The following is a 22,334-nucleotide window of genomic DNA, read 5'->3' on the forward strand; positions in this document are numbered from 1 at the left end:
TCGCTCAAAAAATTCCCCATCCAATGCTTATCCCTGATGCAGCTACGAAGCGGGGCATAGGCCGACGGCAGACACGTCGTATCCAGAACGGAATGGACGAGTCCGAGGCTGGAAAGAAGAAAAAACGTTGCAACTTGTGTGGAGCGGACGGTCACACATACAAGAAGTGCCCACAGCTTTCAGTACTCACTGCTGCTGCCGAGGCTGGACCTTCCGGGAATCCGACGGATGAATCGGCTCCACCTACAAGAATTCGCCGCATCTAGTTGTGCACGTAACATAAATATGTAATATGTTATGTGGTATTTTGTTACTCACCTCTTGTTGTAACGAATGAAACCTTCAATGTAATATGTTATCTGGGTTTGATATCCACCTCTTGTTGTAACGAATGAAACCTTCAATGTAATATGTTATGTGGTATTTTGTTTAATGTTCTATTTGTATTTCGTTCATTGTATCTTATGTGGTATTGTATCATAAATATAATCATTACAATCAAACATAGCAAACATATAAGTATTGCAATTAAAGGTACAGGCGTCCCGTCACAATTTACATCACAATCTAAAACCGATGTCCATCATATATTACAGATCATGTCATGAAATCATCTAAGTCGTCATCCCAGCTAACAGATGGTGGTGCTGTATGTGGTGCACCATTACTTGACGAACCTCTCGACTTTCCTTAATGTGCATCTCATACACCTCTGACCGCATCCATATCTTACAAGTAGTTTGTAAGAATCCAATAACATAAGGATGATTCGCTAGTTCACATACTCTCATGTATATCTTCCGACGTTCTAGCAGGTGTTCCTTTAAATCTTGCATTGTAATACCTCGAAATAATGTCAAATATTACAAGATGTGTCATAATCTCAAGAAATATACTAGATTTTTCTTCGGTCCATGAAAATCCAACAGAATTGGAGGCAGTCATTGCCTTATGCTGCAATAACAATAAGGTACTGTCATTCTAAGTTTACTATTCTATATTTCACTATCCAAAAACTAAATCTATTCTAATTCATAATTATTTTAGAAACAAGTCTATAATAGTTGAGAAATATTGGTTACCTGCGGTTCGGATCCAAAATCCGGCAGGGCTTCGCCGTTGGAATTACCCCCCTCACCCCTCCTCTCTCCCTCTCTCCTCTCTGGATCTCGTGGGCAGAAAATGAGGGCGCAAAGAGAAGGGGCGGAGTTTTATATTTGGGGCGGGAGCCGGGCGGCAGGCCCCCTGCCGCCCCACCACTTGGCGGCAGGGGGCCTGCCGCCCGGCAGGGGGGCGGCAGGCCCCCGTCAAGGACCTCTGCGCAAACAAAATTTATTTTTATTTACATATAGGTCCCTACCACCCCCTGCCGGGCGGTAGGCACCCTGCCGCCCCACTACCGGGCGGTAGGGGTATAGAACTGTAAATTCTAAAACCAAAAATATATTTCTGTAATTTTTTTTGAAAAATATAAAAATAAAAAAAACGCCGCTCCCGGCTTGCTGACCCGGCCCAGACCATCCCCCAGCCGCGGTGAGCCCTGCGCGGGCGGTGTCGTGCGGTGGCGGGGGCCGAGGGGTGTTGTGGCGTCGGGGGAGGAGTGGCGACGCGTGGTGGTGCCACACTGTGAGGTCGACAGTGGCGGCGACCATTGTGCAGGCGTGGCCATGGAGGAGTGCGGAAGTAGAAGACGACGTGGAGGAGCTTGACGGTATGCATGTTGTAAGTATATGTTTCAAGTGCTTTAGATGTTTCATATGAATACTGTAGATTTTTTATGTGGATGTTGCAAAAGTAGATCTAGGTGTTGCGATTTTACATATGTTTTGCATACGTGTTGCAAGTGTTTTATCTGGATGTGGGCGAGCAATGGAGGGGGCAAGGGCGCAAGCTAGGAGAGGGCAAGAGGGCAGCTCCCCGGGGTGGAGGGAGACTACGAGGGCGACAGCGGTGACCTGCCCGGCGGCGCCCAGCGCCCACGGGCACGACTCGTCCGCCGCGGCGCCCTGCGCCCGCGGCTCGTCTGCGACGTCGGCGCCCTGCGCCCGCGGAGCTCGTCGTCCTCTCCGGCCCCGCTCCCTACCCTCCCGTTCGACCAGCCCTGCGGCCTCGTCTCCGCCGTCTCCGGGGTGGGCACCGGGACGGCTTCTGGATCAGGGCGTCCATGGGGCCGACACCGCCGCCGCGGTGGTGGACCTTGAGGCCGCGCTCGCCCCTGCCCTGCGGCACTCCGGCGCGTGGCGCCCCCTCCACGCGTGGCCGGCGGGGGCACGGTGCGTAGAGGCCTGGTGCGGATCCAGAGGGACGACGCCGACGGATGCGGGCGGCGGGCGGCGGCGTCCGGTTCCAGATGGGGCGGCAGAGGCGTCGGGCTGGGAAGGGGCGGCGGCGGCGGCCTGTGTGGTGTGCTGGATGTGGTGCTCGTGACAATGAGGAGAGTGAGGATAGAGTTTGATGGAAGCGTAAAATGGTCAAGTTACTAGGTTAGGCCCACATGTCAGAGCTCCAAATCTGTTAACTCCTAACAGATGGTGGATGGAATGGTGCATAGGTCAAAACAAAAAAACGCGATGGTACAAAGGTGTCTCCGAACTTTTTAGTGGTATGAACATCTAGGCCAACTTTTCTAATGGTATACATGTAAAAGCCTCCTCGCGATGGCGCTATCGCTAGCTCTCGTTTCCCGCCCCTGCCTTCCTTGGTATGTCTCTTGTTTCTTCAGTTTGACATACCGATATGAGCAGCAAGATCTGCATGATGCGTCATTTTTCTAAACTGAAGCATTGAAAACTGACATCATATATGTGAAAACCAACCATTTTAATCATCATTGTTCTAGTATTCTAGTGCTTGAGTTACATGTGGCTAGCCTAAGGTTGCTAGACCACGGCCGGAGTTTGAATCCCGTGTGGGACGAATTTCCTATTCGTGGAGTAAAAAATCTCCCTCGCTGTGCTCGCCGCAAGGCATGGCCCTTGTGGGCATAGACCAGGGTTCGGGGGGGTTGTCGGCCGAGAGAAGCCGTTATTGCTTCCTCTTAATGAAATATGGTGGGGCCCATTTCTACCCCCCCCCCCCCCGAGTTTTTTAGAGTTACATGTGGCTACATAATCACATGGAGCACTAGATCACAACACAATGGTAGCATTAAATCGTGAAATGAAACTGTGAACTGGTTCATTCGCCTCATAGATGATGTGGCACCCTTGGAAACCAAGGCAGGAAACCTTGCATTGGGAGTCAAATTGTGGCTCCTCATATTTGTTTAATTTGTTTAGGTGGCATATTTAATACCTCCCCGTGGCCCACATCATTTTATTTTGTTGAATAATTCTTGTGCTCAGGTTGTTCTGTTAGTTAGTTAGCAGCGCATGGCTGGTTGTTAGGCTGTGCGCGTTGTGGAGCTCTGACATGCGCTTTGTTCGTACGGGAGCGCGTCCTTCGGATCACGGTGACCGCGCTTGGGATGGCATGCGCACAAAGAGCGTGGAGGGCATGACCCCGTTCGAGGTGTGGTACGGGAAGAAGCCGGCGATGCACCACCTGAAGACCTTCGGCTGCATTGTCTATTTGTGGAACACGACTCCACACCTCAAGAAGCTGGAGGACCGTGGGCGTAAGATGATCTTTGTCGGCTACGAACGGGGAACCAAGGCGTACAGGGCCTATTATCCTGTCACACGTCGCGTCCACATCATCAGGGACGTTATCTTCGACGAGAAGGCGCAGTGGGACTGGTCCCATGGAGAGGGAGCCGGCACGGTAGCCGGGAACATCGACGACACCTTCACCATCGAGTTCACCACCAGGTATGCACCTGGTGATCCGGAGGAGATGCCGGGCGAGGAAGCTGGGACGCCGGGCACGTCCCCTACTGCGACATCGGCCTGGCAGGGTGGCTCGAACACGCCAACGCCGGGAACGCCCCCTGCCGCGACATCAACCTAGCAGGGCGGGCCGAGCGCATCACCGCCGGGAACGCCCCCTACCGCGACGTCGACACCTTCGGCCTCGATATCGCCCGTCCACTTCGTGAAGCCTCCACCTCTCCAAGGCGATGAACTGGACGCCGACCACGACGATGATGCACCGCTGCATTTCCGTGCAATGGACGACGTCGTGGGGCCGAGGTCACCGACGGGCTATGCCGTTCGTGATCTTGGCGATGGCAGGTTGCTGGCGGTGAGTGCAGAGGAGCCCACGTCTTTGGCTTGGCGCAAGCGCAGAAGGAGGCGTGCTGGCGTCGAGCGATGGAGGAGGAGCTGCGGTTGATCGAGGAGAACCGCACGTGGACACTCACTGAGCTGCCGCAAGGCCGGCGTGCCATTGGGCTCAAGTGGGTGTTCAAGGTGAAGAGGGACGAGCACGGCGCGGTGGTGAGGCACAAGGCGCGGCTCGTCGTGAAGGGGTACGCACAGCGCCACGGCATCGATTACGATGAAGTCTTTGCACCGGTGGTGCGCATGGAGGCAGTGCGGCTGCTCCTAGCCCTTGCTGCTCATGAGGGCTGGGAGGTTCACCACATGGACGTCAAGACGGCGTTCTTGAATGGCAACCTGCAAGAAGAAGTATTCGTGGAACAGGCGTCGGGGTTTGCCCAAGCAGGGCAAGAACACAAGGTATACCGACTGCACAAAGCTTTATATGGTTTGCATCAAGCTCCTCGTGCCTGGAATCAAAAGCTAGATGATAAGCTGGGTGTTCTTGGGTTCAAGAAATGTCCATCTGAGCATGCAATTTACTGTCGGGGTGCTGGTTCTGAGAGGCTGGTAGTGGGGGTCTATGTGGATGATTTGATTATCACAGGGGCCAGCTGCAAGAGCATCAAGAAGTTCAAGGCACAAATGACAGAAATATTCAGAATGAATGATCTAGGATTACTCACCTACTATCTGGGCATTGAAGTGAAGCAAGGAGTAGAAGGAATCACTCTGTCTCAAGGAAGCTATGCAGGTAAAATTCTGGAGAAGGCTGGCATGGTGGAATGCAATGCTTGTGATGTTCCTATGCAAGCAAAGCTGAAGTTGAGCAGGGACAGTGATTGCCCTCGAGTTGATGCTACAGAGTATAGAAGCTTGGTGGGAAGTTTGAGGTATTTGGTGAATACTCGACCTGATTTGGCCTTCTCAGTCGGGTATGTGAGCAGATTCATGGAGGAGCCACATGAGGATCATCTAGCAGCAATTAAACACATTCTGAGATACATTGCTGGCACTAGAGATTGGGGGCTCAAATTTGCAAGGAAGAAGGGAGACCAACCTGTGCTCCTGGGCTATAGTGATAGTGATCTTGCAGGAGATGTTGATAGTAGAAAAAGCACCTCTGGAGTGATCTTCTTCCTTGGTGAAAGTCCCATTAGTTGGCAGTCAGCAAAACAAAAGCTTGTAGCATTGTCAAGTTGTGAAGCTGAGTATATTGCTGCTGCAACAGCTGCCTGTCAGGGAGTATGGTTAGCACGGTTGTTGTCTGAAATCTTGGATTCAGTGGTGAACAAGCCGGTGCTTAGGGTGGACAATAAGTCCACAATCTCTCTTGTGAAGAATCCTGTGCATCATGACCGGAGTAAGCATATAGACACAAGATTTCATCTGATCCGGGAATATGCACAGAATGGGCAGATTGAGGTGAGCTTCATCAGAACTGATGAGCAGTTGGGTGATGTTCTGACAAAGCCCCTTTGCAAGAACAAGTTCCTGGAGCTCTGTACCAAGATCGGCCTTCAAGAGTGTAAGTAGTAATCGTGCACAAGACTTAGGAGGAGATTTGTTGAATAATTCTTGTGCTCAGGTCGTTCTGTTAGTTAGTTAGCAGCGCATGGCTGGTTGTTAGGCTGTGCACGTTGTGGAGCTCTGACGTGCGCTTTGTTCGCATGGGAGCGCGTCCTTCGGATCACGGTGACCACGCTTGGGATGGCATGCGCACAATGGCGCCGTGGCGAGAAGACCGGGGCACGTCCCGGGGCTGTGGGATGGCGCAGTTCGCTCACGAACGTGCCTTGTAATCTCTATTTAAGTTCAATGATAGAGTCTGAAAACACTGCCGCATTGCAGCACAACGAGACCGTGTCCTCGGGTTCATCCAGTTCCAGTTCGCATGAGTTGTGTGTGGGTTCTTGAGTTCGCGGGCGTCGCGGGTTGCGATGTCCCTCCGGCGATCTCTGACATATTTGACTTGAGTGAGGTCAATGGCAGCCCTTGCAACGGTTCAAGAGGCAATTAGGATGCTTTTTTTATCGTGCACTTGCACTTTCTTAAATTTAGACGGGCTTAGTCAGAGTGAGATCAAACATTACTGATCAATCTCCTGCCTGGCTGCCAGCCTGTTACTTTTTTTTAAAGGAAACTGCCGGCCTGTTACGATCAAGGAGAACGTGACCGCAACTTCTGCTGCTGCCGTGACCGCAACTTACCGTGCATCAGCCAGCTGAGCCTGAGATACAGGTGCGAGATCACTAAGGTGCCTGCAATTGTTTCATGCAGACTAGAACGTGAAGCGCGCTACACGCGCCCTAGTGTGACTACCATGAATCTTAATAGTATAAATGAATTAAAGAGCATTACTTGAAAACTTATTCAAAATGTATATAAAAAATTATATCAGGTATACCTAATATAGCATTGCTTTGCTAAGCATATGTTTCCCTTTTCTTATTCTCAAGAGTCAATTTATTACAAATATTTGATGATAAAACTTTGATGCATGTTGTGATGATGAATAGAAGCTCAGAAGATCTGCTATTAATTCTTCAAAATAGAGTTGCATGTTCCCAATTAACATCTACACTATACTAATGATAAGAACGTAACAAATCATGTTCTTTTCTATTTATTTTCTTCTTTTGTTTATTTCTCTTGTTGTTTTCTTCTCTTTCTTATTTCTCTCCTTCTATTTCTATTTTCCTTTCTTTTTCCCAATCCTTTGTATCCATTTATTTATCAATTCTCTCTCTTTCTTTCTTTCCTGATTACAAATCTCATGTACATAATCTTTGTTTGAGTTTATATTTTATCATTCTTATAATTTGTATCAACCATGTTTGTTTCTTTCATAAGATATAAGTAGATCTATACATAGTTACCTATTACTATAGTACCAAACTATTTGATCACAATTAAGAGCGAGCCATGCTTAATTTATATTAATTTATTTGTATGGTGGACTCATAAGTTGGGGGTGTGAAATAATTTATTTCCTTTATATGCTAAGTTGTTTATCTCATGTATATATACTTATAAAAATATAATTTTTCAATGTAGATGTATTTGTTCTTCATATAAAATTATTTATCTACGTGTAACTAATTTGTTTACAAATGCATAATCATATGTTCACTTTGAACCTAAATACTGGTTGATATTTATTTCTATTCTTTATCATATACAATTAAATGTTGGTGATATTTAATATTTTGTTTGTAGTATATTATTATTTGGTCGCCAAGTTTAACTATTTTATATAAAATATTTATTTCCAATAGCTAAAATTAATTATTTAGTGTAAATAATATTTTTAAAATATGATGCAAACATAGGTAACTGGGTCTTGTTTTAAATATTTTGTCATAAAAAATAATGGTGCAATTCAAATTTAATTTGGATGTTTAATTTGATAGTTATAGTTTTTTAGTTTTGAATTTGCATACATTTGGGTTACGTCAGCATCGTTCTCCTGTTAGCTAAAACTATCATCTTGTTGTACGCGTGGAAACAGTTCCGCACCTAGGTTGATGACGGCCCATCGTAGCGTGGTTCTGCAGTTGTGCTGATGATTGCCCATCTAATATATCCTCCTGGTATGTGGAATTATCACGTAAAGTGACCGCACCCCGAGCCCCATCTATTGCTTTTTCCCATCATTTGCAGGTGGGATAGTCACAGTTTAGGACCCATCAGTCAAGCTGAACCCATTTCACACTAATTATGATCCCAGAGCGATTGTGTGGCCAATTCTTCCGTGTCTAGCATATCATGGGTTTTGTTTGGATTCATGGTTTATTTTTTATCCCTCCCTTAAATAGCCCAAATAACTCTACAGGTAGTCAAACAAGTGGGTTATTTTGTGGATATTTAAAAATAACTCATTCCCAAAAACTATCCCCTCAAGAGGTGATATTTGGGTTATTTTGAGTGGGGTCCACTGCAATAAGAGAGAGATAGTGGGGCTGCAATGATTGGAAAAGTGCATTAAATGCCAAATAACCTTTTTATCCAAACATCTCAAGGGTTATTTTGGTGAAGAGCTATTTCTATGAGATAAAGAATAGTCCAAAAAATAACTCTAGAATAGTTCTCCAAACAGAGTTATGGTCATGGTGCACGGAGCCTCGAAGCTTGTCTAGGCCTTCAGAACCTGCTGCGCAGTACCATAGGTCACGGGCTTACCTAGAATGACGTGGTGTCACACGGAGAGCAGCGCGCAGCTGTGAAACGCGGAGAAGGCCGGAGGGGGCACCTGTCTTTAAGAAACCCGATGTGTTTTCTTTTGTTCAATTCTGTGATGGAACCGCCAAATTAAAACTTCAAATTAAGCGTAATTGCTGTCATTTGAACACATCGGGTGCATTAGCTTAATGGTTTAATTTGGCGATCCTTTCTCAACCCACGGCCCGATCGAAACAACACTGGTAGTCCCACGCGACGGTGGGCGCAGTTGGTACAAGCACGACAACATACTTGAAAATAGAACGACACGACATAAATAATGCACAACTTCTTACAAACCCAGACCGGTTCTACAAAGTTTACATAAATAAAAATAATTTACAACTTTACACTAGGGAAATCAGGTTCAAACGGAAAGTAACCTACAACTAATTTAGTGTTCAGCCACTGCACTACCGGTCAGACCGGTTCGACCAACCGGTCAGACCGGTCTGCATGGATTCCCCAGGTGAACTACCGATCAGACCGGTCCTCCGACCGGTCAGACCGATCTAAGCAAAATAGTGAATATTGGAAATCTACGTACGCTGATGATTATAGGAACATATGATGCAAGCTTTGCTGAGTTTCTAAAAGATATATTTAGGGAAATAAAACATCTTCGTATTCTTCGGCTTTTTGCAGAATCCTGGGAACATTTGCCACATAACTTTTCAAAACTGGTCCACCTTCGTTACCTAAAAATTAAATCATATGGTTGTTCAATGTCCTTACTTGATCCAATATGTAGATTTTATCATTTACAATGCTTGGATCTAAAAGAGTGCAATGGAATTTCTGATCTACCTAGGAAAGGCTTGAATCAGCTTGTGAATTTACGTCATTTTCTTGCCAATAAAGAACTACACTCCAAAATTGCTGATGTTGGGCAACTCAAGTTTTTACAAGAGCTAAGAAGATTCGAAGTTAAAGAAAGTGAAAATTTCAGACTGCGGCAGTTGGGGAAGTTGAGTGAGTTTGGTGGATCGCTCAGCGTGTATAACCTGGAAAAAGTGAGAACAATGGAAGAGGGTGAGGAAGCAGAGCTGAGATTTAAGAGGCATCTGAGAAAATTGAAACTAGTTTGGGATAAACAACGAGCTATTAAAGACCCAATCTTAGAAAAAGGCGTTCTGGAAGGTCTTGAACCACATTACAACCTCAGAGAGCTTCATATTAAAAATCATGCAGGTGGAGAACATCCTAGATGGCTGTGTGACAATTCCTTCAACATGCTGGATACTATCATTCTGCAAGATGTGGCATGGAGCACTCTTCTACCTTTCATCAATATACCAAATCTTAAGAAACTGAAGTTGGAGAGCATGCACAATCTAGAAAGTTGGGACAGGGTATATAGAGGCTCTCGATTTGACAACCTTGAAGAGCTAATTATTTCAGATTGTACCAAACTTACTGCTCTGCCTTTATCAAAGTTGAAATCTCTCAAATATCTAGAAATAAAGAACTGCGAGGAACTAAGAATAGATTAGTCTGATATTGGTAAAGGAGCAGTCTTCAGAAATTGGAGGTCTACAACTGTGGCAAGTCCACTGGCCAACACTCAACGGAAGATCTAATATAAGGTTGACGAATCTTCCTGTCCGATTGGAAGTACTGGAGGTAGATAGCATATCTGGGGTACTTATTTCTTCCATCTGGCAACACCCTTCAGCTACTCTGACCACACTATGCTTCCAGTCTGACAATCAGGTATAATGCTTCTCTGAAGAGCAAGAGAAGACACTTCAGCTCCTCACCGCCCTCCAAGAGCTACGGTTTCAGTGCTGCAACCTGCAGTCCCTACCAGCTGGATTGCGAAAGAACCATTCACTCAGGAGCTTGGTAATCTGTTCTTGCCCAGCTATCCAGTCACTGCCGGATGAAGAGAAGCTTCGCAGTTCACTACTGCGCCTAGATGTTCATTCTGGCTGCAATGAGCTACGGCAGTGCAAGAATTACAAGGAAAAACTAGAATAATTCAAGGTAAAATTTTCTAATCGGCAATTTCCATCCGATTTTATTTTTCGCGTGTCATCAAACAAAACTAGATGTAGCTTAATTTCCATCCTTGGTTTGCATGATTCCTTGTTGCAGGCCCCTCCTGAATGCTGCAAAATCTTGAAGGTCTGTAGAATTCAGGCTTCAGAGTGTTTCTGTGCACCCTGGACTACATATTCCACACCATTATCTATTCAAATGCTGACATCCTGTAAAGAAGCGGCTTTGGTATCATATGTATCCTGAACAAGTCCTCATAATGTTGCACCAGAAACTGAAGAGACGCCATTTTACTAGTTATTGGCTTGTGAAATTGTAGCTTTGATTATGAACTTGTCCCTGTTCTGTTTGTGTGTTGGCACTGTGGTTGTGCATTTGTGGTGTGTCGTCTGTCATGTACTCCAGCAGTGCTGTGAACTTGTCATTTGAATTTGTGGTCCAAATGTTGAGCTTGGAATGCAACTAATATGATTATATAATTGTGTTATATTAACAGGTTTTTTTTCCTATGATAAACTATGTGATATATACCGTTATAATCATCACCTGTATGGCTGTAGCACTGGATCAAAGTTTTGAGTTTAGTTTGGATGTCTCAACTTTTACTTTTGCTTTTTAGATAAAGGAATATTTCAATATCTCAACTTTTACTTTTGTTCAGTTTTGGCCCTTGAGACCTGTCAAAGCAGTTCAGGGGTTGACATGGTTGATGGGTTTTTAATTTAATAAATGAGATAAAACAAATACTCAAAACACCTCTAATTTTTTTTAGAAAAAAAATCCTGGAGATACTTTGGGGCCTAAGAACTCCCACAAAATAACTAGATCTCGTGATGCAAGTTCTACAGGCTTCAAATAAAACATTCAATGAATCTAAAAAATAAAATAAGGCTTTATAAGATTTCAAATGAATCCATATGGACCCTATCATCAATTTGACGAGCTTTAGTCAGTTTTGTGGGATCGGATCCCTCATTTTTTTTGTACCGTGAGGTCCATAGTTCCTGTCTGAGGCGCATTGGAAAACAGTGCGATAAAACATAGGCAACGACCTTTGCTCGTCCTCATCATGAAACTGCTCGTTCCCAAATGTACACTTTTTTTTTCTGTTCTAGTCAAGATACATTAGACTAAGACATTGCAATCCTACAGACTACGGAAGCTCCAGAGGTTTAGCACGGCAGCTGATCCGTACGCGTACAATGTTCTAGGGATCCGAAGAGCTCAGGCAGCTGACGATGGCCATGAAGATGTTGACGGTGTCGAGGTACAGGGAGATGGCCGCCATGACGTACTCGTCGTAGGCGTGCCGCTTGATCAGGTTGTCGGTGTCGTAGATGATGAAGCCGGAGAACACCAGCGCGACGACGCACCCGTACACCGTCGTCGCGACACTCCCCATCGGCAGCAGCATCTGCAGGTAGCAGAGCAAGCTTCAATTCAGGTTCAGAGAGACGGCCATGGCAGGCTTTGAACAATCTTGAGGTTCAGAGAAGAAACGTGAGGAACAGAGATGGTGGTCTGGTCGCCGGACCTGGGCGAGCCAGTAGAGCATGAGGATGAGGCACGCCGCGGCCAGGAAGGGCCCGAGGAAGCTGAAGTCGTGGCCCCTCTTGGCCGCCCAGAACGTGTAGAGCGTCAGGCCGACCACCACCACCAGTGTCAGGGACGCCGCTTCGATAATGATGATGCCTGCCAAAGTGAATGCATGTCAGTGCATTTGATGTCCATAGATGATTATTAGATGGTATCATGGTAGAATCTTCCAAGAGTTTCAGGATTTATGAATAATCGACAGGAATCTTGGAAGATGTTTAGAATGCAGCAATTTAAAATGAATTTCGCAAGAATTTCAGGAATCTTGGTAGGAAGGCTGAAACTGAAATTCTTGTGGTTCTACTAGATGAGACGACTGTCACCTTTCCTGGAGAGGCAGCCCAAGCCGACGGCGAAGCTCATGGACACGGTGAAGAGGGCGAGGAGGACGAGGTTGATGGGGTGCCGTTTCCGGAGGAACACCATGGGCAGCACCACTGTCGGGTCGATCGAGACACGAGTGACACGGGTCACCGAGATGCACGTACGATCAAGCACTGAAGGTGAACGAACACTAATGGATTTATCGCGGCTAGATGCTCACGGATGATGGGGGCGACGATGATGGCCACGAAGGCGGCGATGGCCGCCGGCGTGCGGGCGGCGAAGAACCGGCGGATCGCCGGCACGAAGTAGACGGCGGCGGCGACGGCGACGGTGGCCATCAGCTGCATCGCCACAAGCGCGTACACCTTGCGGATGAAGGCCCACCGCAGCTGCGGGCTCTCGATCATGTACGCGCCCGCCGGCGGGAAGGCGGCCGCGGCGGCCTCCAGATCGCGGTGATCGCCCTTGCCCATCGCTGTCGCGCTCGCCGGAGGTTGATCGGGGGCGGAGGAGATGTGCCTGGGTTCTGCGGAGTTTGGACGGCGGAGAGAGGCCGGGAGGCAGCGAGATGGCGGGAGGGGGAAGGTGGCGCGGGGTTTTCTATTCTCAGTCAGTTTCTACGGTTTTCCAGTGGCTGCTCACAACTCTTTTCTTGGCACACACGAGGTTACTTCAAACTCCCAACTGTTTGTGTCCCTCCAGACTCAACAAATGTGGTTAATACATCTTAGTTTCGAATCAAATCTCTTAGTATGGCTAAATTCATCCTGAATAGTTGTTTTAAAAAAAACTACACATTTGCTAAAAAAACTACACATTTGCAAAAATCACCATTAATTTATTGTCAAAGTACGTACTGAGTACTCCTCTATTCGTTTGGAAGTAGAGTTTCATATCAGAGTAAGGGTCACCCGCGCATTTACGCGGCTAGAAATTATATAAGATTAAATTCTTTATTTTGTATTATAACTTTGTGCCTTTTAAGCTTTGAGTACAAACTAATTTTGATCTTTTTAGTGTGGATATATTAATATGAAATATTATATTTTTATGTGTATTTTTTAAATTCTAATTTATTTTGACATTTTGTACATAAAAGCAGTACAAAGTTGTTTATTGAGAGTATGTGTAAACTCTTAAATATTAATAAAATAGTATGGACAGTTCACATGAAATAGAGAAATGACCTTATCTAGCGTTTGGCTGGAGCGTCTCCGATCCACAGCACCGCCGAGGCATGCCGCTCCGGAGCCCCTCCGCCTCTGGTTCGTCGTGCCGCCGCCGCGCAGCCCCTCCGCCCTTGGTCCACCGCGCCACCGCCCCGGAGCCCCTTCGCCTCCGGTTCGCCGCGCCGCCGCCTAGGAGCCCCTCCGCCCCTGTTCCGCCCCGAAGCCCCTCCGCAACAAATGCAGCGCAAATGGCAGGCTAGTTTGCGGGCGAGGAGGCTTGTGTGCTGAGCGGGTGCTGTAAGATGCGGTGAGCGGGAGCAGCACAGGCGGCGAGGAAGCGCGGCAAGCAGGCGCGATGAGCTGGGTAGGCGCAGGTAGGAAGCGAGAGCAGGAAGCATGGCCGGGAATCTGGGTGCGGCAAGTAGGTGTAAGGAGCTTCTTGGTGGCAACCTATGGCATTTGTTTGGTGCAGCGAGCATTCTTTCCAGTAACATTTTTAAGATTTCTGATTTTTTTAATTACCAGCAATCTCGTTCATGTCCCTTAACTGTCCCAATTGATACCCCTTTTTTTTGCAATGGTAATCGTTGGATCTCTTGAAGCGTATAGCTCGTCTATATTGGGAATCTGAGGAAGAGCCTATTTATCTGACCAGCCTATTGTAACATCCTCTGCAATCAAGGTATTCATGGTGGGTTAACTCCAATTATGTATAGGGATATTTTTGACAAATTTTATTATAATGGCTGTGGTGGATAATTTAATTTTTTCTTATTTTCTCTGATTAATGTTGAAATTTTTAGGTCTTGAAAGCGAATGTGGAGGCTCCATTTGTTGGTAAAATAATAAGATAATATATGTTTCTACATCAACCAGCGTGTAACATGATCAATCCTGGTACGATCCTCGGGAGGGAGGCGGAGGAGGATCTCGCCGACGAGCTCGGGCATCAGTTCTGGCGGCGGCGGCGGCGCCATGGTGCGGCTGTATGCGAGGATTTGGTGGGGATTGAACGAGTGCTCCGCGTCTTTTGCAAAAACACCCCTGATCACGATTCAGGACGAGTTCGTTTTGGGTGAAGTGCTCAACCCACTCAAACCAGTGGGAAGCAGCTGTGTCGTGAGTCGACCAATCAAAAATTAAACATCAAGTTCCAAAATTTATTGTATTCTCCTATTTTCTGTCTCATGCATCGCCCTCTCCCTCCTCTGCTCCAGCCAGCAGCAACAGCAGAGAAGAAGCTTCAGGGAGTGGAGCAGCAACAACAGAGAAGAAGCTTCAGGGAGTGGATCAATCGACAACACTCCAGTTTCTTGAGCGTCCAGCCGCAGATGCCTTCTGTCGCCGTCGCGCTCAGCTGTGCAAGGTTTTAAATCTCCGGCTATAGCTTCCGCTATCTCTGGCTATAGTTGTTTGAGAGAAATTTAGCTAAGTTTTTTCACGTACAATTTAGCTCTTAGCTACCGCTATAGCCCGCTATAGTTGGCTATAGCCCGTTTTTGGACATCGATAGCTAAATGGCTTAGCCCGCTATTTAAAACATTGCAGCTGTGCCTACATCCTCTCTCTGCTCTTTGACTTCCACGAGGAGGCCTCGTCGCGCAGCGTCGAGCTCAACACGGCCATCGACACCGTCCTCATCACCCTCCCGACCGCATACCTGCTCGGCGTTGTCCTTGTCTGCCTCAATGTGCCCCGGCGGCGCTCGTGACACCGGAGGACACCAGGCGCCTCGCTGCCCTAGCTTGTGCTATGGTTGCTCGCCGCCGATGCGCTCCGAGCCGATCTACTCGCGGCCAACGTCGCTGAGCTCGAGGGCACGGGCGTAGTCGCGGCCGTTACGGTCTGGGATGGCGAGGAGGGGGTAGAACATGGCGGCAAGGTGTGAGTGGCCAACATCCTACTCTTCCTCTGTGCTGCCGCCAACCTAGCGTCCCCGAGCTTTTGCGCTCTGAGCCTCCGACCTGCTCATAGCCGCGTGCCACACAACTGCGCACCTGCCAGTCATCCACTAAGGATTGGGGATTGAAGAAAAACTTGTGTAGAGGATGGGTGCCGCGTCGTAGGCGGGAGCCGTTGGACAAGCCGGCGCCCGCCCGAGCCATGGTGTGCAGGGAGGAGGTGCGGCGTTGGGAGGAGGGGCGGCTTCGCAAAGTCTCACGAGGGGCATCGTCAGAGGAGGGATTGGGATTGGGTTACCCGAACGACCCAAGTCCTTGGCACCAAGTTGACACCAACTTTTTATGGACCGTTCTAATGGATTTTACACTAAACTTTAAGTTTTGAGTACTTGGTCATTGGACCGACCCAGTAAAATCTGCATCTTGAATTGCGCTCCAATCTGGGACTGTTTTTTCAATAATTGGATTGTGATAAATAATCAGGATCCAACTTTTTATACAAAACCCCCTTATTTTTATAAAATATTCTCTGGTTTATCGCGTGCTTTTGTCCTCTTTTTTTTGTTGTCCTCTTTCTTTCTGGACTCTCTCCGCTGTCCAGCATGGTTGTGGCGCGCACCGACTCCCTGCCGAGATGAGCAGACACGAGGAGGATCGCATCATCAGCGCACATACCGGAGAGCCTGCTCGTGGCGATGAACATGAAGCTCATCTGCGAGGAGGACAAGCTTTGCCGCCGCATTGAAATTTGAACTAGGCGTACGTCTCTCTGCTCGTTGCCTTCTCCTTGCACAGAATGCTGTCGATGAAGGAGCTCATTTCCAGGCTGCCACTTCAGCCGGGTGATGCTAGTGTTCTAGCACCTGTTCTTGTCTTGCTGCTGCGTTGCTTGGTATGCCATCACACTGTTTTAGCAATGGCTGCCTCTGTTTCCTTTTGGCTGACTGCAACTCTACTGATAAATATTCAGGAATGGCATCACACTGTTCACGATCGAGCTACTTCACCTGAGTTCAGAGTCTATGACGACCAGACCAAGTGCCCAACAGCAAGATTTTGTCAGACATGAACTAAGACTGGTGGGCCCAAGCAATGCCTCAATCAAGACATAGAGAAAACTAAATCATATGGTTCGTTTATCAGCGGAAAAAATAACATGCCGAATCTGTCCATTCCAGATTGGCTGTCCATGCATAAAATGAGCATTTAATTAAAAAAGGTAGCAATGTCAACAAAACGCCTAAAGCAGGTGATTATAAGTTATAACCAGTAACAAGGTATCTATTTTATTACTTCAAAATGCCAAAAAAAACTGATACTGCTACTTGAGAATAATTTCGAAGACATGAAACCAACACCAAACGTCATATTGAATTTTTTTTCTGCCAAGAACAGAGCACAATTGCATTCATACAGACTCAAACTAGTGAATTTTCAGGCTCCTGGGAATTCAAAAATATCGAAGATAGCTCATAAACACAGCCATTCCTGACTAATTATTAGTTGCAATCAACCAAGGAAACAGAGACAAGAATTTGCCATGTGCCAGTGTCATCTATTGAAAACAACGCAAGCAAGAATTATGAACTCTTGAAACTTTTCTCGGCCCATAATGGTCATGTTGGCACCTGGTATAACTATCATTTTTTTCTAAAAAAGGTACAGAATATGTAGTGTACTTTTTCTTTTTAAAAAAGGAGAAACAAAGGAAGCCTGGTTTGGATCCTCATGGGCAAAAATTCCAGTTAGCCCTTCTTCCATTTCTCACAAAGTTTTATCCGGATGATAACAGAAAAAGAATAGAAGATGATTTCCAGATCAGCCACATTCATATAACTTTTTAGCTTAGCACACTTCATGCTCCATGAACAAGCGCATTCAACTGACCAATGGTTATATCGAAAGGGGGGGGGGGGGGGGATAACATTACAGGAGCAGTAATGCAACTGGTCACGGTTCTGAAGGGGTAGAACCCTCTTGAAAACATGAAACCAAACTGAATGTTTAAATTTTGGAAAAGTAAAATGACAAAGACTCCAACATAATTTTATCTCTTGTAGCTAATTCAAGCAATAGCCATACAGAATGAGGACGGTTTCGATCTGAAACTAAACTATGACTAAATATTTGTGTATTTACGGTTCACTGATTGTATTTTCCAATGATCTAACACTGCTACTTAACGTCTTGAAACATTAAACCACATCTGAAGGAAAACAACATAGAATCCACAGATTATTAGCCTCAATTCTCCTATGTGTACATGGGCTGCAGCTTTAGTAGAGGACGCCAATGATTCTAGTCTAGTACTAGCTGTGATGGGCCTGCCTTCATGGACTTGTATTTTAAATTGTACCGCCAGAGAGTCCACTACCCCTAATATCTAGTTATATTTTCAAACAATGTCAACACCAGTTATATTTCAAAAATAATGTCCAGTACCCCTGGCATCTAATTAGGAACCCAGTTTTGTATGATTTGTAACCGAGATGCAATGAAAGATAGTGTCAGATCACCAGGCATATACTACAGAGCCATACTCAAAGCAAAGAAGCAGATGGCAATTTAAAACCAAATAAATCGAAATAGATGATTTCTTAGAAATCAAGCAGATAACAAAATCATTCGACTGATAGATGCCATGATGGAAAATTGTTTTGCTCGCATCCCAATAGTAGTAATTATAACGGATAATTAATAAAAAATAAACAGATAAGTAGATAACAAAAGCATGCCATTGGTAGATGCCACAACGACGAAAAGTTGTTGAACATATGATTGTTAATTATAATGGAAAATGAATTGCAACACAAGCAGATGGAAGTCCTATGATACAGTAGAGGATGTAAGTTGCAAGATGCAGTAGAGACAGGCATTTGAAGCAATAAGAACATTTCTAAGAGCTCTTGTATTTATGAATAGCTAAAATCCTAATATAGCTATTATATAAAACGAAATAGCTAGCGAAAAAGGAATGAAATTTAACAGTTTTTCCAAAATCCAAAAAAGAATGGCTAACGCTCAGCGCTAGGCAAAGATGCCTAGCTGCACCCCTTGGATAGAAAACAAGAATAGAAGACGAGGTAGATAGAGTTTCTGTTGGATAGGAATTTTTTGTCTTCCTTTTTTTTTAGAAAACTCACCCAAGATACAAGAGCTCTTGGAGATGCTCGAAACTAATTACCTGCTGGGGTAGTCGCTGGATTCACGGAGAAAACAAGCTGGGACATTGAGCGGCGAGCGCAGCTGCGCAGGCTGTGGTTGCGTTGAGTGGAGCGCGCTCCGTGCCTGGCTGACCCAAGCGCAAGCAGTGGCGGCAAGCGGGAGCGGCAGGCGGCGCCGCGGTGTCAAGCGCGCGGCCTCGCAAGTTCAAGCGCGCAGGCTGCCAGTGCCAGCTGCGGGCATCGCTCTGGACCCCTCTGTTTGTAGTACTGTAGGCAGGTATAAATTTGTGCTTCCAATTACTTATCTGCTTAGTCTATTTATTGATTTAAATGAGTGATTAAAATTGTAGGTAGGTAGGAAGAGAAAGGTATCAATATTGCAAAAAAAAAAAGAATAGTACTACTATAGATTTAAGGGATTTTTCTTCGAAAGCTGCTGCGAAGAAGAAACGGTCACAAGGCGTGAACGAATAACTAAAGCCGTGCTTGTTTGTTTCTTAATTAGTTTGTTCATGTTGCTCAAAAAAAATAGTTTGTTCATGCATACATGCAATATATGCCTAATTGGCTTCCTATCGATGCATTCGATTGTTGATTGCAATATGTGAGAATGTTTTTTTTTCGAAAGACCCAATATGTGTGATTTGTGAATGTTTGTGAAATTGTGACAAGATGGTAGTGATGTATGTAGTGGTCACAATGTTTCTGAAACTTGGGTCTTGCAATTTAAGAGTGATGGTATTATCACTCATTTCTAAAGCGTTAAGGATAGGAAAGTTAACTGATACACTGTAGGAATTTAGCGGCTATACATTGAACACATTCAAAGAGCCCCCCCCCCCCCCCACCCCGGTGCTCGAGGGAGACAGATCGGATGAAGGCAACCTGGTGGCTGGGTGTGTGTGGGTACGATGGCGCAGTAAGAAGAAGAAGCGGCGGAGATGGCTGGCGATTCCGTTTAGTGGAAGGTTTTGATATGGGCTTCGTGCAGGTTTGATGGAAGGCCCTTTCTATAAAAAAGGGCAGCCGCAAAACCATGGCGCCGCCGCTGCCGCCCGAGTTGATCGACGACGCCGTCGCCGAGATCCTCCTCCGCCTCCCACCGGACGATCCCGCCTGCCTCCTCCGCGCCTCCCTCGTCTGCAAACCTTGGCGCCGCATCCTCTCCGACCCTTCCTTCCCCCGCCGCTACCGCGAGTTCCACCGAACGCCTCCCCTGCTCGGCTTCACGCTCAGCGTCTACACCGGCGGAGCCGGCCACATTACCCGGCTCGTTATTCCCAATCCCACCGCAGCACGCATCCCTTTCCTCCAGCCGGACTTCGGATGCTGGGCTCTCGACTGCCGCCACGGCCGCTTCCTCCTTCTCCTCAACAGGGGTGCCGGCCTTGCTGTCTGGGACCCCATCACCGGCGACCGCAAGGTGCTGCCGAAACCTGACGGCAAGCAGTTCTGCTCCCACTCCGGCGCGGTTCTCTGTGCGGCGGAGGGCTGCGACCACCGCGACTGACGCGGGGGCCCCTTCCTCGTGGTCCTCGTCGGCTACAGCGCCACCGCCAGCGCGGTGGCTAGCGCGTGGGTGTACTCATCCGAGGCTACCGCATGGAGCGCGCCGGCCTCTGTGCAGATAGGTGAGCGGCGTTTCATGGTTGAGATGAAACGGGCGGCCATTGTTGGAGACGAGATCCACTTCTTGCTCGGAAGAATCGGCGTCGCCACGGCGATTCTCAAGTTTCATCTGGGAAAACATTGCCTATCTGTAGTCAGCTTGACAGGCGGCCTGCACGGCGAGCCTGTCCTCATGCCAATGGAGGATGGCTCGCTGGGGCTCGCCGGCGTTAACGGTTCGACCCTCCACCTGTGGTCGAGGAAGGTGGACCCAGAGGGAGTTGCAGGATGGGTACAATGTGGAGTCATTGCGCTTGAGAAACTACTCCCTATTGACGACGATCGTCGTCCCAACCACCGAGCTCATGTCATGGTCATGGGTTTCGCTGAGGGCGTAGGTCTTCTCTTCGTGAGGGTAGATGATAGGACCTTCATGCTTGAGCTTAAATCAGGGCAGGTGAAGAAGGTAACAACCATGCCTAAGTACTTCTATTATGCCCTCCCCTTCATGAGCTTTTACATTCCAGGTACGTACGTTATCACAAGTTCAGAACTTTGTTTATTAATTTTTATGTATATGGTTTATTTGCACTTTACAGCTTCTGTATTGTTCTGCTGCTTAAATATTATTTAGTTGAATGGAAATGGATGATACCCAGTATATGCTAAAGAAAAATACAGCCTGGCCTGAGGCAGTCAAGATGTGCATCCAAAAGTACAAGATTTTATTTTTATTAATTGGCCGCAAGATGTTCATCTCATATTCTGATATCTGCAAGCGGGCTTTAGGTCGGCTGGTGGAAGCTTGTGATGGGAACCACCAGCTCGGGAGTTCGACTCCCGGCTTGCACAGAAAAAAAACCCCCTCGCTTGTTTCATATCCAAAGCACAGTTAGGGGTTTGGCCTTTCTCACAGGCGCCGGGCCATTATGTACAGGTGGGGATAGGGGTTCAAGAATTTTCTTAATCTGTGTGAGAAGATCTTCTTAATACAATGCCGTGGGGTAGTCTTTCCCCTGCAGGTCAAGGTTTTTTAAATTCTGATATCTCCTCTTTGGCCAGTACATCTAGGTTTGCAGCTCAAACTAGAGGACCTAACCTTATGAACCTTTGGAATTTCACTTACAATCACTACCTTTTTTCTTTGTGGCCTCTTGGTTTTCATGTTGTTCGGCTCTCTCCTTTGTGCCCTTTTTGTAGCCTCCCAAATTGTTTCACCTTAAAAAGCTACATATCTAATAAGCTATACAATATTTGTTAAACTTGTGTGCATGGTGCTTTTATTTTTTTTTAATTTGTATGCATTGTGCTTTTCAGATTTTACCAGCAGCAAATTGCAATTGCCAGTGGAGACAAATTAATCACTACTGAGCCGAAGCATGATAGCACCTGGAACTGAACAGTTAAGGTGATGAATGTGCAAGACACCCTGATGAATTGTGGGCCTTATTATACGGTTATGCCTTTCCTATCTAGTTTAGAGATAATCTTACTTTAGTCTTTTGGTTACTGTTATATCGATGGAACGTCCACTCAGAACTGAAGATAGATTGAGGTTTTTTAAAACTTTCAGAGGAAACTGAGTGTTTCAGTTTCAGTTTTCTTTATGGTCTGGAACAGGGCAATGCTTTCAGTGTTTTCATATTTTGTTTCCAAGATGAATCAGAGGGCATACACTGAAGTTGGTCCATGAATGCAAGTGCATAGTCGTCCCATGGATAAATATGATCTACGTTTGGTATTTTCCGTACATAAATAGATTGTTCTTGACCTCAATCACTAACTTAGATCACTACAGCTCCAGCACAATGTATCAAAAACTTTTACTAATACTCAGTACTATGCTCACTCTGATCACAAAAGGTTAGATGCATAGATATACTTCTCTTGCTTTACTGTGCAATGACAACAAAGTTATCCATTCAGTTATTGATCAATGCTGCCTTCTTAAAATCATCCGGGTACTCTAAAGTTACCACTAATAAGAACCTCAGAGGCATCATACAAAAATAAAACACAGGTCGAATAACTGGGCTTCAAAAACAATAATCTTAGATGCAGATAAGAACATAACAAACTACATGTAATCACCATAAAGCTATATGCTTGATATTTCATCAGTAGCATGCTACATAAAGCTATGTGCTT

General features: G+C 46.3%; 2 protein-coding genes and 1 pseudogene across 3 annotated transcripts; 2 read left to right on the forward strand and 1 right to left on the reverse strand.

Moving 5' to 3' along the window:
- The first annotated feature begins 8,944 nt into the window (after positions 1–8,944).
- Positions 8,945–10,916, forward strand: LOC120663590 (putative disease resistance protein RGA3). Of its 2 annotated transcripts, XM_039942460.1 has the most exons (3): positions 8,945–10,043; positions 10,122–10,406; positions 10,518–10,916. In XM_039942460.1, the coding sequence occupies exon 1, from the start codon at positions 8,972–8,974 to the stop codon at positions 9,911–9,913; it is 942 nt and encodes a 313-aa protein (XP_039798394.1). In that variant the 5' UTR covers positions 8,945–8,971; the 3' UTR covers positions 9,914–10,043; positions 10,122–10,406; positions 10,518–10,916. The 2 variants fall into 2 exon arrangements, with proteins under 2 accessions (XP_039798394.1, XP_039798388.1); XM_039942454.1 differs by having other exon boundaries at positions 8,945–10,406.
- Positions 10,917–11,523: 607 nt separating this feature from the next.
- LOC120695870 (protein LIFEGUARD 2-like) lies at positions 11,524–12,817 on the reverse strand. The gene is made up of 4 exons (XM_039979085.1): positions 12,562–12,817; positions 12,341–12,454; positions 11,956–12,113; positions 11,524–11,835 (listed from the first exon to the last, which is right to left on the reverse strand). Exons 1-4 carry the CDS (start codon positions 12,815–12,817, stop codon positions 11,629–11,631), a joined length of 735 nt encoding a protein of 244 aa, XP_039835019.1. The 3' UTR covers positions 11,524–11,628.
- A 6,797-nt stretch (positions 12,818–19,614) lies between these two features.
- On the forward strand, positions 19,615–21,547 carry LOC120694996 (annotated as a pseudogene).
- Positions 21,548–22,334: the final 787 nt, after the last annotated feature.

The sequence above is a fragment of the Panicum virgatum genome, chromosome 2K (genome assembly GCF_016808335.1).
Source record: "Panicum virgatum strain AP13 chromosome 2K, P.virgatum_v5, whole genome shotgun sequence".
NCBI lineage: Eukaryota > Viridiplantae > Streptophyta > Magnoliopsida > Poales > Poaceae > Panicum > Panicum virgatum.

Bases quoted from the DNA above. Each gene is read 5' to 3' on its own strand.
- LOC120695870 (XM_039979085.1), bottom strand. From the start codon at position 12,817: ATGGGCAAGGGCGATCACCGCGATCTGGAGGCCGCCGCGGCCGCCTTC. The intron at 12,114-12,340 runs GTGACAGTCGTC...TCACTTTGGCAG, and splicing joins GGGCTGCCTCTCCAGGAAAG to GCATCATCATTATCGAAGCG. The intron at 11,836-11,955 runs GTCCGGCGACCA...TGCTACCTGCAG, and splicing joins TGCTCTACTGGCTCGCCCAG to ATGCTGCTGCCGATGGGGAG.
- LOC120663590 (XM_039942454.1), top strand. From the start codon at position 8,972: ATGATTATAGGAACATATGATGCAAGCTTTGCTGAGTTTCTAAAAGAT.